This window comes from Gallinula chloropus (assembly GCF_964237585.1).
Source record: "Gallinula chloropus genome assembly, chromosome: 2".
NCBI lineage: Eukaryota > Metazoa > Chordata > Aves > Gruiformes > Rallidae > Gallinula > Gallinula chloropus.
The window spans coordinates 13,699,163-13,716,602 of NC_140086.1; the positions used below are offsets into that span (position 1 = coordinate 13,699,163).

Here is a 17,440-nt window from a genome sequence, read left to right on the forward strand (position 1 = left end):
GATTGCAGAAAGATTAGGTAATACCACCCAGCTCTTCCCCAAGAGCATTGCTCAACATTGAGTCTTGGCAGTTGTCCTTCTTTTGTCGAGAGCCCTTCAGCCCCACAGTGAAGCAGTACGGTTAATAATGCTCTACCTCTCATCCCTCAGGACACTGAGACAAATGGATCCACTTAGTTTTGCTTCATGGTTCTCTCACTGCAAAGAGAAATGAAATGACCTGCAATACATACTTTGTATATACATTAAAATAAATATCTTTTACACTTCTGTGCCGTTTTACAGACTGCCAGCATTAACTGGTGGAAGAAGGGTATCTTTCAACTCCAGTGCTATTAAATAATTGTCATCCTGGAATGATGATTACCCAAGATTTATTGAGCATTGTCTGTGTCCTTAATGCCATGTAACCGTATTCTTGGTATAAAAGTCCATCGTGTCAGGCTGTGCACTTTGGATGTACTGCAGAGGGTGACTGGGGAGGATTGTAAGAAAAAAATGTGGTGATGCACACGGTTTCAAAAATAGAGCTTATGGAGCAGCACCGGGTAGCAGCTACGGATGAACACTTTTGTCTTTTGCCTAAAAAAAATGCGTGAAGCTAAGATGTATTTATCTTCCTATCCACAGCCTTTGCCTTCCTATAATCAAAAAAGAAAGAATCATCATCTCGAGAAAGATGATCTGTCTCGAGCAAAGCTGGCCTTCTGTTTTTAACCTGTTAAATGCTGTTCTCTTCCTAAACCTTCTAAACCAGCTACCGAGTATTCTGCTCGAACTTGAGCATGGACTTTGGGAAGTTGGAACGCTTTGGGAAGTTGATGATGTCCCACTGCCTAAAAATTCATGTACCTATGGGGTTTCTGGTATGAGAAATAGGCGTCTGATTTTATTTCAAGGGAGAAAAAAAAAATTACAGAGTCCCTGTTAATGCATAGAGGCATGAAAACAGATTTTAGTTAATTGCCATGTGCTACCAATCAACTTTTATTGGTTTGGGATTGGTCTTCAATTGGAGAATGGCACTTGGGGAGCTAGGAAGAAAGAGTCATCTCTTGTCTGACAGAGTGCCATAGAAAGGCATTTCTTGCCTGTTTTCAGAATTGGAAGAAAGACCCCGCACATGTTCGTACTCACATATATAATGCCCAAGCCAGCCTTTCCTGGGACCCTTCACAACATCTGACATGAAAGACTTGACAGAGTAGGGAACAGAGATGTCATACTGGGCTCGAGTTTGTGATAGGAAAGGCCTGAGCTCACAGGGTACTTGAGAGGCATTGTCGTAGCTTAGGCAGAGCAGTCCAAAGGCAAGGCTGCAAAAACTATGTGGGACAGCTGACCTTAGCATTGTGCCAAGAAAAATGCTTCTGAAAGAAGAGAAATAGTCAAAGCTATCTGTTCTACACCATTCTGTGGTTTATGCCTTTCATTGCTTTGGCATGAACTAAAACAAATTTCAACCTGCCATAAATGGATTGGATTTTGCCTGTGTTAACTTTGCTTTGAGTATCTTTTCTTGGAACGGGTCTGCTGGTTGCAAGGGGATGAACAGTAGCAGACTGACCCCCAAAGGACTGAATTACCTTAATCCATAATATGTAGCAGAATAGAAGTTAAGTCTTTAAATTGAACTAATTCCACTGTCTCTTCTTTGCTGCAGGTGGTGGATGTGGACTTTAAAACAGCGTGTCTCAACATCTCATCCTCAACTATCTATTTTTGATCTGATTGCACTACAAATGAAAAGCTGCTAATGGGATAAATGTTGAGACTTTACAAGAACTGACTTGAAGTACCGAAAGCCATTATTATTCATCCAGAAGAGCTTGAAGCGAAGTCTGTATCTGACCAGTCAGTATCATTTTCCTGTAACAGGCATGGCAAGTAAGCGAAAATCAACAACACCGTGCATGGTCTTAGCCAATGAGCAGGATCCAGATCTGGAAATGGTATCAGACTTGGAGGAAGGACCACCTGTGCTCACGCCAGCAGATAACCCTACAGCAGAGAGCGTAACGAGTGATGAGGATGTGCATGAGTATGAGGATTCAGACAATCAGAAAAATACAAACAAAGTAGAAGGTGGTTACGAGTGTAAATACTGTACTTTTCAAACTCCAGATCTCAATATGTTTACTTTTCACGTGGATTCAGAACATCCCCATGTAGTATTAAATTCATCCTACGTTTGTGTAGAATGCAATTTCCTTACCAAAAGATATGATGCGCTCTCAGAACATAATTTGAAGTACCACCCTGGAGAGGAAAACTTTAAATTGACCATGGTGAAACGTAACAATCAGACAATCTTTGAACAAACAGTGAATGATCTCACTTTTGATGGGAGTTTCGTTAGAGAAGAAAACGCTGAACAGGCTGACTCTTCTGAGGTCCCCTCATCAGGGATCTCAATTAGCAAAACTCCTATTATGAAAATGATGAAAAACAAAACTGAGACTAAACGTATTGCTGTTTTCCACAGTGTAGTTGATGACATTCCTGGTGAAGAAAAGGGAACGGAAAATGAGCCAAACTCTGAAGAAACAGTAGAAAACGTGCCACCACCCTCAGTCTCTGAGTCAAAAGCGAGCCATTCAGTTGTTTGCAGTGCAGCAGACTTGGCTAGTGCAGTAGTGACTCCAGCACCGGTGCTGCAGCCTGGGGTAGCACAGGTCATAACAGCTGTTACAGCTCCACAGAACTCAAATCTAATTCCAAAAGTCCTAATACCTGTAAATAGCATTCCAGCCTATAATACTGCTTTGGATAACAATCCTCTTTTGCTTAACACCTATAACAAATTCCCATATCCAACCATGTCAGAAATCACTGTTCTTTCCACTCAAGCAAAGTACACAGAGGAACAGATTAAAATATGGTTTTCTGCCCAGCGTCTGAAACATGGTGTGAGCTGGACACCGGAGGAAGTAGAAGAAGCAAGGAGGAAACAATTTAATGGCACAGTGCATACTGTGCCACAGACAATTACTGTTATTCCAGCACACATTTCTGCCACTAGCAATGGTTTACCTTCAATTTTACAGACATGCCAAATAGTTGGTCAGCCAGGACTTGTTCTCACACAAGTTGCAGGCGCAAATACCTTACCAGTAACAGCCCCAATAGCTTTGACTGTAGCGGGAGTCCCAAACCAAACACAGTTGCAGAAGAGTCAGATTCACACTGCTCAGCCCGTTGCAGAAACCAAACAAGTAGCTGCTGTTCCTGCCCCTCAGCCTATCAAAAACGAATCTGCGCTGGTGAATCCCGACTCCTTTGGCATCCGAGCAAAAAAAACTAAGGAGCAACTGGCAGAACTGAAAGTCAGTTACCTTAAAAATCAGTTTCCTCAGGATTCGGAAATTGTCAGACTTATGAAAATAACAGGCCTCACTAAAGGAGAGATCAAAAAGTGGTTCAGTGATACGCGCTACAATCAGAGAAACTCAAAGAATAACCATGGGATTCATCTCAACAGCGATTCATGTGCCACCATTGTTATTGATTCAAGTGATGAAATGAACGAGTCCCCCACAGGAGTCACTCCACAGAGCAAGGCATCATGGAGCACTCTTCCTGATTTCGCCCCACAGAAATTCAAAGAGAAGACAGCTGAACAACTGCAAGTCCTCCAAGCAAGTTTTCTTAATAACCCTGTTCTTACTGACGAAGAGATGAATAGGTTAAGAGCCCAAACCAAACTGACCAGGAGAGAGATTGATGCCTGGTTTACAGAAAGAAGGAAATCAAATGTCTTAAAGGAAGAGGGGCCTGACTTGAATGAGAGCAATGCAGGCAGCTCAAAAGAAGAGGCTGGAGAGACATCTGTGGGAGATGGAGCAGCAGCAGCAGCAAAATCAGGGTGTTCCTCTTCAAGCAAAATAGGCAAGAAGTCACCAGAGCAGTTGCATATGCTTAAAAGTTCTTTTGTGCGCACTCAGTGGCCATCTCCACAGGAGTACAACAAGCTGGCAGAAGAAACTGGGCTCCCGAGATCAGAAATTGTGAGCTGGTTTGGAGATACTCGCTATGCCTGGAAAAACGGTGGATTGAAATGGTATTATTATTACCAGAGCACCAATGCAAACAGTCTGAATGGCCAAGGCTTTGCAAGGAAGAGAGGGAGAGGAAGACCAAAAGGGAGGGGGAGAGGGAGGCCGCGGGGGAGGCCTCGGGGTAGCAAGAGGTTAAATTGCTGGGACAGAGGTGTGTCTGTCATAAAATTCAAAACTGGAACAGCAATCCTGAAGGACTACTATATGAAGCACAAATTCCTTAATGAGCAAGACCTCGATGAACTGGTAGCCAAATCTCACATGGGGTATGAACAGGTCAGAGAGTGGTTTGCAGAAAGGCAACGAAGATTAGATCTTGGCATAGAACTGTTTGATGAGAATGAGGAGGAAGACGAAATGCTGGAAGATCAGGAAGACGAGGAAGAAACGGATGATAGTGATACTTGGGAACCCCCCCGACATGTTAAGCGTAAACTTTCAAAATCAGATTGATGTGCAATTTGGGATTTGGCAGCCAAAAACCTATGGATTAGGTTTGATGTTACGGTGAAGAGCCAAATGATTTTTTCATGGCCTTCAGTTTAACAAGCACCTGCTTAGCATCTTCCTTCCACCTAAAAGAACATGGGCAAGATGCTACCTGTGTAAGCAACAACTATTTGCTTCCTAGCTACAAGAGATGGACACCCTCAGGCCTAGCCTAGGACATGAGGTTATACATCAGATCCAGTTCAGCTCCTCCTCCTTCCACATGACCAATGGGAAGGCTCATGTTCATCACTCACCTGACTGCTTCTCAGTATTTAATTGCCTTATGTTGTTTAATTCCAAAAAAACGCACTTTTCTTTCGTTGGTGTAGGAGAACATTGCTCATGAAGGAGGAAAATACAAAAAACCTAAGATGGCTTTTTGCAAACATCGCTTCATCTGAAAGGTTTCAAGGCCTGAGTTTGTTTCATAAGGAAAGAGTTCAAAAGCGAATGGGAAAGTGTGACAAAGGAATCAATGAATTTAGGGGTGAGGATTGCTTGGCTTAAGAAAATAAGGTGATACTGGCACCTTTTGCATATCTTCAGAGTGTTTTGGGTTTACAGAACTTGTGCTGAAATGTTCCTTATTGATAATTATTAGCTGAATGAGTCTGATGCTAGAAGATGCTTTTTATTACATTTAATCAGTGTATCCTACATCAATTTAATTTAAATGCCTGACAGACTTGATGCAGTTGTTAGTAACATTTGGTTTTAGCTTGTGCATTCTTTCCTTTGTTGGAAATGGTAAGAAAAGTATGTATATTTCTAGCTGAAAAGAAAAATTTCTTGAAATCTTACACTGAATTCTGAGGTCAATGTGAGGTGGAAACTACCTGAAATTTGTTTGGAGTTGCTTTGGGGTTTGTAAGAATACACAGACACAGAGATGAAAAGCATCTTTGGGTGCTAGTAAAAAAGGGTTTTAAGTAAGTTGTGGCAATGACATGATGTTTAATTCTCATACAGAATTAAGTTTTAGATGCTTAGGAGCCATAAGTGTGCTAGTGTTCAGCTGTTCCTCAGCACTAGCCCAGCCGAATGGTTTGCGTGCAAGTTTAACTGAAATTCACCCTAATGGACCGAGTTTGGCACTGTGCTGATTGTCCTTAGGGCTGCTGGGTGAAAGCACTTACTTTTGGAGGTGTTTTGATCTACCTGAACTGAACTCTAGAAAGAATTTAATCTGATATGGAACATCTACATATTGAATAAACATCTTTTAAAAAGATTTTTTTAAAAAAGCCATTTTAAGACATGGAAATTGTAGAGTTTGGATTATCAGCTTAAAAACAGCGGGCCAAATTCATGCAGGTTCATTTAGGCAGATAGCTGGCATTCTGGAGAGCTGGTACTCTGAGGAAGAGTAGTGTGTGCTCTTGCTACTGCTGGTCTGCATTTTTTAGGGATAAGTTACTTTATATTTAAATGTCAAAAGCTGGTGATGAATTGGTGCTGCTGTTGCCAGCATTGTCTCATTTTACATTGGCGCCAATAGAAAGGATACTAGCAATCTCCTTTTGAACATCTGTCAGCATCTTTAGGTCCTGTCCTACATCTGTAGGCTTCTGCATCTGGTAACCAATGGGAGACAGATGAGTGTAGAGAAAATGTGTCCTTGTGTTTCCACATTTCCAGGAACCTAATCTGGAATTACTCTTTCTTCTTCACTGTGATAACTGTCAAAAGACCAAGAAAGTCCTTTGTAGTCATGATTTTTTGAAGCAGGAGAATCTGCGTTAGATCTATTCGTCATACCTGATTGTGGGTGGAACCCAGGTCAAAGCAAGAAAGGGATTAAAGTCTGACAGAGGAAAAAAAAAATACAGTTAGCTCACCCTCCTCTCTGGGCACTTCTAACTGCCCTTGTGCCCTCAGGTTGGACAGGCTGCCTCAGGTGCCTGAGGATGTTCTGTGTGAAGGCCATTTTCTTGAGTGAGCTCTTCTGGCTGATGTTGCTTGGAAGAAAAAAGTAATGGCTTTTGGTGTGTGATGTGAATTTTATGATGAAATGATTTCCTGGCTCCCAGAACTCAAATTGGTGAGGCACAAAGTGGCCAATGGTACTAGGGAGGGCTGGCCAAGAACCCCTTGGTTTAATTTTGGGGTAGGGAAGAAGCAAAACCATGTTGTCATTGGAGTGTTTATGGCTCTGGATGTGAGGTGGTGTAAGAGAGATCAGGATCTGGCCTTTTCAGCGTTGACTGCAGCCTGTGGTTGGGAGGGACTCCTGTTTGGCTGGTGGTGGTACGGATGAGGCTGCTGTAGATGCCAGCAGACACAAGAAAGATTCATGTTAGCTTCAAGCTCTGCTGGGAATACCAACAGGGTCAAAAATCAGTGCTTGCTGAGCGGGAAAGGACAAAGCTATTAAGAGATAGAGATGCTATTTTTAAGTTTCCAAAAATATTAAAGCAGACCCTTAAAATCCTTGGAAATATGTCTCTAGCAAGCAAAATCTGGAGTTGCCTTAATCCTTAAGGGTGACCCAGAATTAATTTTCTTTCAAAAAAAAACCCCAAATCCACCCAAGCAACCTGTCCAAGTAAATATATTTTTGTGTGTTTGGGGTTTTGTTTTGGTTTTGGTTTTTTTTTTTTAGCAGAGGCTGCTTTTAGGTTAGCATTAAATGCAATCTTCTTTAAAAGATGGGAAGAAATAAAGATCTGAATTAATTATATGATTAAACTGGGACATTTTTCATTTTGGCAATGTTCTGTTAAATAACAGCTACAATGGCAGGCCTTAGCACATCTGGTCTGAAAAACACAGGAAGAGGAAATACATTGTTTATCAGACTAAATATAGTTGGATTGGACATCTTACAGTAAAATGGCTAGATATACACTGAGGCAGATTTTCAGTTGCTGTAAATACTACAGTTCCATGTATTCCAGTGGTTATAGTGGTATTTAAAGCCCATTGAGGAACATTATCTCTTTGCAGGATATGAAATATAAATTAAACCATGGTCTTTGGGTTGGTTAGTGGGAGATGCAGAGTCCCCACGTTTCCTTTGGGCTACGTGCACATTGTAAGCATTTCAGTTTTGCTCGGATGAGAAGAATCTGGGTGGGTTCAGCCTGAAGAGAGCAGTTGTATGTATTCATTATTGCTCAGAATCTGTGTGGTGTTTATGCTTGAACAAACAAAATCCATTAATTGCCAGTTTATTTCAGGTTTCCAGCATGTGTATGTTTGCACTCCATTCTGGAGTGGGGTGTTTTGGAAGCCACTTGGGCTGAGCTGCCTTGGCAGTGGGGAGGGAAGGGCAAGAGAGTACATCTGCCTGGCGGTGAGTGTCTGTGGGGTTTTGTTTATTTCCATGCTCAGTGAAGAACTGTGTGTAAATGAGCCTGTGGTGTTTTCAGTATTTCTGTGGAGCTTCACCTCATAGATTTGAACTAGTTATGAGCCAGGCTTCACTGATTGATATGGACAGTGAGATGAACCCTGATCTTGCTCAGATCTTTCCTCTAGGTAGCTGGTTTGTTCTCAGTTTTCTTTGGGAGGCTGTGTTGGAATTCAGCTGTGAGCACCAGTTCCTCTGGAGCTAAGGTAGAAGTTTCCTCTTCATCTGCTGTTCCTAAGGGGAGTACCTGATCCAGGGATGCTAGTTACTGCTGTCTCTGGATTTCAGCTAAAGAGAGAATAAAGATAATCCTGTGCCAGAATGGAGAGGGACTGAAAGAAAACAAGCACTGTCACTGTCACATCCACTGTCACAGCATCATGCTGCTTTGTGGCATGTTTTGCCTTTGTTTCACAGTACACTGAAAGAGCACAGTTCCACCTTAACCAGTGCTGTCTTCCCAGTACCAACCTCTCAGTGACCCCAAGGTTTGTGTTCCTTGTAAAAAGAAAGTTAGACCTACTCCTCCCTGGAGGTTTGAATGAGCTAACAAAGTGCTGGCTTCTAAGTGGAAAGAAGGGAGAATGCAGAAGCTTGAAAGCTCTTGACTTCTGCTTGCCCTGCAGAATTCACTTACCTAGAAGTTGATAAGCAAAAAAGGTTTTGATTCTTGCTGTTCTGACAGAACAAGTATTGCAGTCACTCATTTTTAGCACATAGAAATCTCTGCTTTGTTTGGAAAGATACCTGGTAGCTCATGATTAGAATTCTGTGGATTATCTCTAATACGCTGTAGTAAATGAGGCCATTTTTTAACCTCATCCAGTACCATTTTAAAAACTGGCTTTTCATGGCATCATGTGAAATATGGTGTCTGGCTGTAACTTTGCAAGAGTTTCTTTCCCAGTAAACAGTGTCTGCACATGATATGAATTTTTTCTAATGCACGATTTGCTGACTTTGAGCAACAGCCTATTGTCATCTTGCTCGCCAAGGAACTCTTGAGGCAGGCAAATGCACTCCCATCTGTACAGAGCAGAGAAAGTGTTTCTGGAGCCCATACAAAGTGATTCATGGCCTTATGCAATCCTTGTAGCCCAGAAAGTCCAAAGACGCATAAGTTCTCATCCTCCTCTGTTTTCCTCTGAGGAGAGCACAGCAGTGACTCTGACAACCAGGCTCTGGCTGCTGAGTAACCAAGTTGTAGTTTAAGGTGGGGAGCATTTTCCCTTTTGCACGAAACGGAGTACTGTGTATTCAAGGCTGGATATCAGTATTTGCTTCTGTAAATATGACAGTATGATTTGCTTCCTCCACCTGGGTCCCGTATCTGTCTATATTCATATCTCCCAAGGAGAGAAGATAATCTTTAAGCGCTGTAATATTAAATATCCCTGCGCTAACCTGAATGCACAGAAATAGAGTGCAGTGAAATATAGCTACTTTCTTTGATTTAATTTATTTTTTCTTTGTAAAAGAATTCTGCCTACATTCCATAGTAATGAAAAGATAGTATCGGTGATCAGAGGGATGATTGTGTGAATTAGAGATGGGAAGGGCTAGTAGAGGGCTCGGTGCCCAGCGCTTGAATGCTGCTGGGTTATGCCTGTATTCCCTGTCAAGCTTGTGATATCCTAGGGTGAGTAGATTTACCGAGTAGCATGACACAGACTTACTGGGTCAAGTTACCTGAGGTTTGCTGATATATTAAAATTCTGTAGGAAAAGATTTTTAAAATGAGAGTTGTAACAGAAAATGGAAAATCCCCTAATAGCTCAAATTTCTGTACTGTTTCCCCACTTTATCAAAGGGAGCTCGTGAAGCACAGGTGGGTGTTACAGGCAGCATTTTCAAGTTTAATGGTCTGGGCTTTCGGGGTTTTTTCTCCTGTGGTGACGAGCATCTGCACTTTCTCAGTGGGTAGTCCTTGCAAAAATGGTGTACGCAGCATTGTGAAACGCAGAGTGGTAACTGAGGGTCCCCTAGCACTTTCTGTGAATTAAGGTGGGGTTCGTTCGATGGCACGTTGATGTCTGCGTCTGAGGAGGACACCGTAGCTAATTGGTATCCCTAATGAACATGGGCTGGCTTGTCCCAAATGCCTGGAGTTGGTCAGACACTGACTTCAGCTGGGGCGTGCGGGCAGACGCTGACACTGCAGACATCTGAAGTGAGGTGAGATGAATCTTCACCTGGGAGCGTGCAGGCCGGTTTGCAGCGCTGGTCTGTGTGTGGTAGTCAGTGGTACGTACCTCTGCTTCCAGCTCGCTGCTGCTTGGGAAGTGAGAGGCCTTTTCTTTTCTTTTTTTGGCCTTTTTATTTTATTTTTTTAATTCTGGAGCAGGTAGCACTACAGTGGTGGATAAAATAACTGATCCTTGGTTATAATACTGTGGCATAAAAACAGTTTGGGGTTTCTCAAGTATTTTAGCGATAAGGATACTGTATGAATGTTGGACTGTGCATAACATAGAATGTGTTAAGACATGTAACACTGGTGTCCCAGTTGATGAAGCTATTTCCTTACAGTTAATACTAGATACCTATGGTGAAACTTTCCCTAAAGAATCCACTAGAATGACAGAAGATTCAAGTCTTCTCTCTGATGTGAAAAGATCAACCACAGGAGCTCCATTAGGATGTCAAAACATTCCCCCACCGCCAGTTCCAGCTTATGAAAGCGTTTCCAGTTTTGCATAGCTGGCTATCTGCATGTATGCTTATGGTCTGTACAGAAATGCACTAAAATGAGTTGCCCTACCTGGGAAGTCTTTATCTTGTATAGAAAATGTGGCACTAGGTACTGCTCTTCATGTGCACAGGAGAGTTAACAGGTGTCGATCTCGTTTACAGAAATGATGGCGCTTTGCAATTTTCTATAATATATTGCAATATATTTAAATGTCCTGTTTGACATGTGAAATGAAATTAAGTTAATGCATTGTTATGTATTTGAAGTATGAGGAAGACGATTCACTAACGACCAGCAAGGTTTTTAGAAGGTGTCCAGTACGTAGCTGTCTGTGTGATCTGTCTGGTGTACGTGATGTTAATGGAAGCAACAATAATGTCACTGTTTAGAATGAAGAGTTTTCTTTTGAATGATGCAATAGCTTACAGTGTCTTTTCTTTGTAGCTGCCCAGTGTGGTGAAGGGGAAGCAATTCTTGAAAAAGTTCAAGATAACTGGTTAACTGTGAATGGGCCTAATCTTTCGTGAAACCAAGAAAATTTTTGGACACACACAGGACTTGAATACTCAAAAGGATTGGAACTTAGTGTTGTGCCAAAGTTAAACTACTGCAGTTGGCAGACGTTCTGCACTGTAAATAGAAGACTGATTAAAAGACAGCTTGTAAAAAAAAAAAAAATCAAATTTTAATACAGTACGTTTTTATTCTGATACACGATGGAAACATTCTGTTTTAGACCTTTTTTGATGAGGCTTCAGTGACCACTAGATTTTGTCCTCTTATATTTTGTTTGGCCTAATACTATATGTTCTAGTAAGATGGGCTTTATTGCCTGTGTTCTTTGATATGTGATTAAGCTTATAGCTTTGAGTGACCAAACATTTTACAGAGTAAAAGTTCTTAGAAACAGTATAACGTAACTGATATTTCTGTGTCTTATTTATCAGGCTCTGCACAAACTTGGGAAGTTGTGCTGGACTTGTACAACTCATATATGGGAACGCAGCATACTTCTGGATATTACAAACCGAAGCCTTTGTGGCAGTAGGGATCTTGTCTTTGGATTTATTTTTGTTATTTTTTTGAGGCAAAGAGACAAATGGATGCTGCTGTAAAGTATTTGTAATATTGCCATTATTGCTTTCTGTAGCAATTACTGCTTTTGCTTCAACAGATAAAGAAAATAAATCGGAGATAGAAAAATCCTAAAAGACGCTGGTAGGAGAAAGGTTCACGTGGGAACTTCTGAAAATAAACTTTGTACCAAAAATTTGAAGAGAAATAATGGAATAAATGTCTCTTTACTGAGTGGGTGTGGCTTTAAGAGGTGATGTGGAAACCAGGATCCACAGCTGTGTGAGAATGTCACAAACCAGATCTCAAATGCCTTTTTTCCTGTTACACAAAACTGAATTTCACTAATTCCTCAGATGAGTTGAATTTGGAGAACTGGCTGGGCCAAACAGCCAGCCTGAGGTCAGCTTCACGGGGGAGGCAGTGCAGCAGCTCCCTGATGAACTGTTCTGCTGCGTCAGCAGGCCAGGGACCTTCCCGTGATTTTTCCCATTAAGGCTGTTTAATGGTGGGAGGAGTAGGGGCGAGTAGGAACCCCCTCCCCGCTGAAGCCCCTGTCCATTGGTCGTCATGCTTTGTGGCTGCTTTTAAGGTGTGCCTTTACCTCAGAGAAGTAGGCTGTGAGGTGAGTGGTTCTGTTGAGCTCTGGCTTGCTGTGGCTCACTGAAGCTACGTGCTGCGTTGCGTCAGCGTGACTCATCACACCCATCTACCGCTGCTGTTGCGCTGCAACCAGGGGGGCTGAGACCCCACCTTCCCTGCAGGACCCAGCATCGTTACAAAGATGTGTGAGGCAATCGAATCGTTCCTGTGCTGTGCCGTCTGTCAGCACTGAACGATGCCATCCCGAGCTGAAGTAGCGGCCTCTGCGCAGGCCTGGAGATGAGTGTCAGGAGTGCAGCTTGGTGAGCGGCCAAATAGTTCTACTCGGTTCGGTGAAGAAAAAAGAAAGGGGGGGTGGGGGGCGGATGCTTATTCAAGAACCCGTCAGCTAATGGGGGAGTTATGAAAAGCCCTGGATTATGCACGCAGTCACCTTTTTTTAAACAGTTACCTTTTCTGTTTACAGTGTTATCAGCAATTCCAAAATGCTGCAATTCAGTTGATATTTTAACGAGAGACCAGCTGGCCTTGTGGGTTGTTTCCCCTCTTCCCAGCCTCCTCTTCCCAGCCCCTTCCATCTTCCATTTGTTTTCATAACAATACTGTCAACTACTATTTTTAAGAACTCTAAATACCAAGCCACATTCTGCAGTGCCTTATTTTTTCTCTTTAGGCCAGAAAGTCCCCTCTAGAGTGATGTTAAATTGCTCCCTGAGAGCTTGGTGTTGCTTTGAAACATCACTGGTGGTGGTCTTCAGTCTGTCTGATGGAGGTTGGTAACGTTCTGGCTTGTTGGATGACTTGTTGCACTTCAAATACTGTAAAATGACACCTTTGAATGTATGTTCCTACTGCTATAGCATTGTGACTAACTCCTTTCCCATGTGTGTTTCTTTACAGGCTCAGCAGAGCTGATGTTCATTACCCTAAAATACTTGGTAGAAGGAGCTAAGATCGAAAAAGGAATGCAACTGTGTGTCGCACCTAGCTGATTTGTGTCTTTGGGTGAAAATAAAGGTCAGTGTTGGGAGACATTCTTCTTTTAGGGATTTTCAGTTTTCCTAAATGAAAGCCAAATAGGAAAAAACATAATGGCAGCACTGCCTCTCTTAAGGGACTAATATGGAAGAGAGCCCACAGAACAGCCTCTAATAATGACGTGTTCTGAACCAAAGGAGATGGTACAAATAGTACTGCAGTTGTAACTGCTCCCAATCCTGTGTTTTCATTCCAGCCACTGGCCAGAGCCTTCAGATGAAGTCCAGCTGCAAGGATTTCTGTGCAGGCATTGTACCTGGCACCCCAAAGTGCTGGGTATATTTCTTCAATGTAGTGTGTTTTATTTTTTCTAGTTCTTTAGATTTGTTTCTCTTTGTTCCTGCAAGACAGCAATATTGTAGGAACTCGGCTCAGGCTAATGGATGTTATTACAGTAGAGGCCTACAGCAGCCAAGGCTGCTTAAATGTGTCCTAGAGGAGTTGCTAGCAGCGCTGCATAGTCATGCCCAGTCCTGAAAACTTCACAGGAGCAAAGTTTTAACCTAGAGAGGTAACAAATCTGCTGTCTCTCCATGGCCTGGTTTCATCATGAGTAGCAATTAAGTAACAAGTGCAATGTTGGCCAGGAGAAGTTAATGAGTTTTCAGACAAACTGATAAAACTGAAAAAAGGGCATAGAAAAATGCATACAGACTTCACTGTGCCTGACTGGGAGTCTGTTGGTTGTTTTTTTCCAGTTAGAGCAGTAGATCAGAGATAACTGCCCTTTGCAGTGACTTCTGCATCACGCTTGTATCCACAGACCACCAGGCTGCAGCCACGTGGCCGAGTGAAGCAGTTCAGCCACATGATTCGCATCAGGACTGGAAGTGACTGGGAGTGCAGGGGAAGATCACTGCTTCAGGAGTCTCCCTGGCACCTGATCACCTTTCTTTCTTTCTTGCCAAAATGTTTTTTTCCTCTTCTCAGCAGCAGTCTGGTCAAGCCCAAGGGCATACTCATTCTGTTCCTCATTTATCTTACTAGACAGAAAATAGTTGCAAAACCCATTAATAGCTGAACACATCTGTGTGTAGTGCACCCTCTTGGCAATAACGACTTCACTGGGTTTTGGAAGGCCTGAGGGGGAAGGATTGTGGCCTATTAATATGATTTGCTGGGGGTTTGAAAGGATGCACCATCTTAAGGTAGAGCAGCCAGAGTAACCATCTTTTGGGGGATGTGTGCTCTCTTGTCTGTCCTAAGGACCCCTAAAAATATTTAACTTCTACTATCAACAAACATCTCTTACTCTCTGATGCATGACCACTCATCTCCCCACTCATTTCTGCCGTGGCTTACTAGAACTGTGGGATGGCCAAAAGGACATTCCCTGCCTACAGGACTGAGGGGCTGGTTGGAGCAGGGCTGCTGCTCTGGCTGCCTCCACCTCCCGTCACCTCTTCCTGCCTGGTTCCTTGCCCAGTGCCCTTCTGCTCAGCCTCTGGCCTCTGTACTGCCCTGGTGTCAGTGTACCCTCCTCCTGTAGCACGTGGGGGTGAGTACTTTAGGAGTAAGGAGTCATTTTTGTTGCCACATTTGCCTTGGTTCAGTCCTGGTGTTACCTTCCTCAAGGACAGATCTACATTTAGCCAGTGCAGCTTCCTCTTGGTCACAGTTGGCTGAACTGGTTTCTCAACTAGCTCAAGGTGGACGAAGGTTCATCTGATCCTACCAACACTTTAAAGATGTGCAGAGTTTCAGACAAAGTACTCTTTTTTTTTTTTTTTTTTCCAAAATGCCTGTCAGTGGCTTCTGGTATCTTTACCTGGTCTGTCTTTTGACCTCAGTGTGACCACTTACTGTTCAAGGACACTCGCTCTTGGGCTTTGTGGTTGCATCTCAAACTGTCATAGTAAGGTTTGCTCATCTGAGCTTGCCAGAGCTTTAACTGCAGTTTTGTTTGCAGTCTGTTAACCTCTGTATGCCCCTAGCCACAGAATGTCTGTATTGGTGTTACCCTCCTGCCTTAGTCACAGATGATATTCCCTTATGTGTGACCCATGCAAAGAGGATGAAAGATGGTCTCAGCTCTAAAGAACTTGCAATCTAATTAAAAGGCAAGAGACAAGGACACAGTGAGACAGTGTCAGCAAATAGAGCTGCTGTTCTCTTTCCATGAAAGTGTTTAGGGAAGAGCCTTTGTTACAACTGTCTGAAAATAAAACTAATCTGCCCTCAAGGTATGAATATTTCACAATGTCTGGAAGAATCCACTTAAGGGTTCAGGAGCCACCCATCCTTTGAGGAATGTTGCCTGTGGGCGTCACTGCCCCCTTCACTGCAGGCAGCTCTTTTGCTTTCAGGAGGGATCTAGTCTCTTTTGCTTCCTTCCAAGGCCAGCTCCTTTCCAGCATATTTTGCTAAACCATACGAGAGCTGCATTCTTCCTTAGCCAACGTGTGTTGGTTGTGCTTACTGAGGTAGGGCCTGGGTTCTTGTTTCTGCTGTGTGTGCTTGATGGTCTCTGAAACCTTTGTGGTGTGCATTCTCCTGGCACAAGAGTGGCCAGGATGTGGTGAGGACCCGTGGAGGCTATCACAATACAAGTCAAAACATCAGTAATTAAACACTGGGGAGAATTACACTGTATTAAAAGTTTGCCTCAGAGCAGACTGGGGAGGAGAAGGGCTGTCAGGATCTAGACAAGCTCTGTCTGCTGTGCTGTATTTTCCTTTCCTGGCCAAAAGGCCCAGGCAATATGGCAGGGTGACAAATTCCTGCCTGTTGCTGGAGTTGTCTTAACCACCCAGGCTTTCTCTGGGCTCACCCTGCTGGCAAGCTGAAGCACGCTAGCCTGCCCTCCCTTGGAGGCTGAAGCTGGTTCACAGCACCTCACCACTGGTGTAATGGGGCAGGTTCCTGTGAACAGCTACCGTAGCTTTGCAGATGTGCAGGAACTCGCTTGGCCGCCACAGCCTGCTGGAGCCCATTTGTTTTACTGGTCTGATGTCCGTGTGCTGAGCCAGTGGCTTAGGCTGGCAGAAGAGTAAGACCTTGTCTACCTTTAGGAAGAAAGTCATTTACAGCTTCTTTTTATCTTTGAAGCTGCCTCCACAAAGCAGCTGCATCAGTGCAGGCTGGGCTTGTGCATCTCTGAGCCCTCACCAAGCTGCCTCTTCCAGAGGCGATGTTTGCTCTCGCCCAGTGCTGAGGCATATCAAAGCCCCACAGCAGATCATGCCCTGCACACTCAGGCAAGCAGCTTTACTTAAGTACAGTGGGAATTTGTATTCTGGCAGCTATGCTGATGACTTGGGTCTTAGGGGAGAAATCGGGCAAATCTCTGGTGCTGACAAGGCACAGGAATTTCCTACAGTTGCATTTCAGTATTTCTGTAACAAATACGTGAGGAGCCTTTCAAATGTCTGAGGGGGGAGGGCAGGGGGAGGGGAAGAGGCAGGCAAGGGAGGACGGAAAAAGAGAGGAGATACTATGCCTACATAGGACTTGGGACCTGAACCACGCAGTCAGCTGCTAGGCCCCCTGCATGGTGGTCAGGAATCGCTGCTCTCCTAATGCCCATTTACCAGACAAAGGCATTCTGGGCATTGCAACACAGAGCCTTTGCAGACCACATCGGTGTCCTCAGGGGCCTCCATGGCAGAAACCCCTGGCCCTGGAGGACGCTGCAATCCAAGCTGGCAGCCAACCCGCCGCTCTCGGGTTTGCCCCTGGGAGTGCCTCGCTCTTTGTGCATTTCCCTTTGAGCTGGGGCCACATTTTGCTTTGATTACTCATGTTGCTTTTTTGTTTTTTCTTCCTTTTGATTTGTTCTTAATCGTCCTGCTGGATTTTTGTGCTTTGCTCATCAGACTGGTCTGTTGCAGCACAGACCAGCAGTCCTGGAGGAGTGGGAAAGGATTCATAGTATATCCTGAGTTGGAAGGGACCCATAAGCATCACTGAGTCGAACTCCTGGCTCCACACAGGGCCAGCCAAGTGTGTCCAGTGCATGTGAGAAGCGCAGGCACTGTAACTCTTTTAGACACTTATGCAAACCTGTGCAGGCTGATGCTGTGCACTCTGCCTCTGTGCTGCAGGAGTTCATCACACGAGACTGTGTGCAGGAGGAAGCCAGATGGCTCTGGTGTGCACAAAAAGCTGCTCTGACTGTGCTCACCTACATTG

The 17,440-nt window shown here is 43.7% G+C and overlaps 1 protein-coding gene and 1 long non-coding RNA gene across 2 annotated transcripts; both read left to right on the top strand.

Annotated features, from left to right (window-relative positions):
- Positions 1 to 1,880: 1,880 nt before the first annotated feature.
- ZHX1 (zinc fingers and homeoboxes 1) lies at positions 1,881 to 11,864 on the top strand (the record flags this gene model as incomplete). Its single annotated transcript, XM_084280536.1, has 2 exons — positions 1,881 to 5,037; positions 11,039 to 11,864. One exon carries the CDS (start codon positions 1,881 to 1,883, stop codon positions 4,509 to 4,511), a length of 2,631 nt encoding a protein of 876 aa, XP_084136662.1. The 3' UTR covers positions 4,512 to 5,037; positions 11,039 to 11,864.
- A 622-nt stretch (positions 11,865 to 12,486) lies between these two features.
- On the top strand, positions 12,487 to 13,243 carry LOC311188925. The gene is made up of 3 exons (XR_014617142.1): positions 12,487 to 12,573; positions 12,945 to 13,043; positions 13,172 to 13,243. It is a non-coding gene; the product is annotated as an uncharacterized lncRNA (long non-coding RNA).
- The last annotated feature ends 4,197 nt before the right edge of the window (positions 13,244 to 17,440 follow it).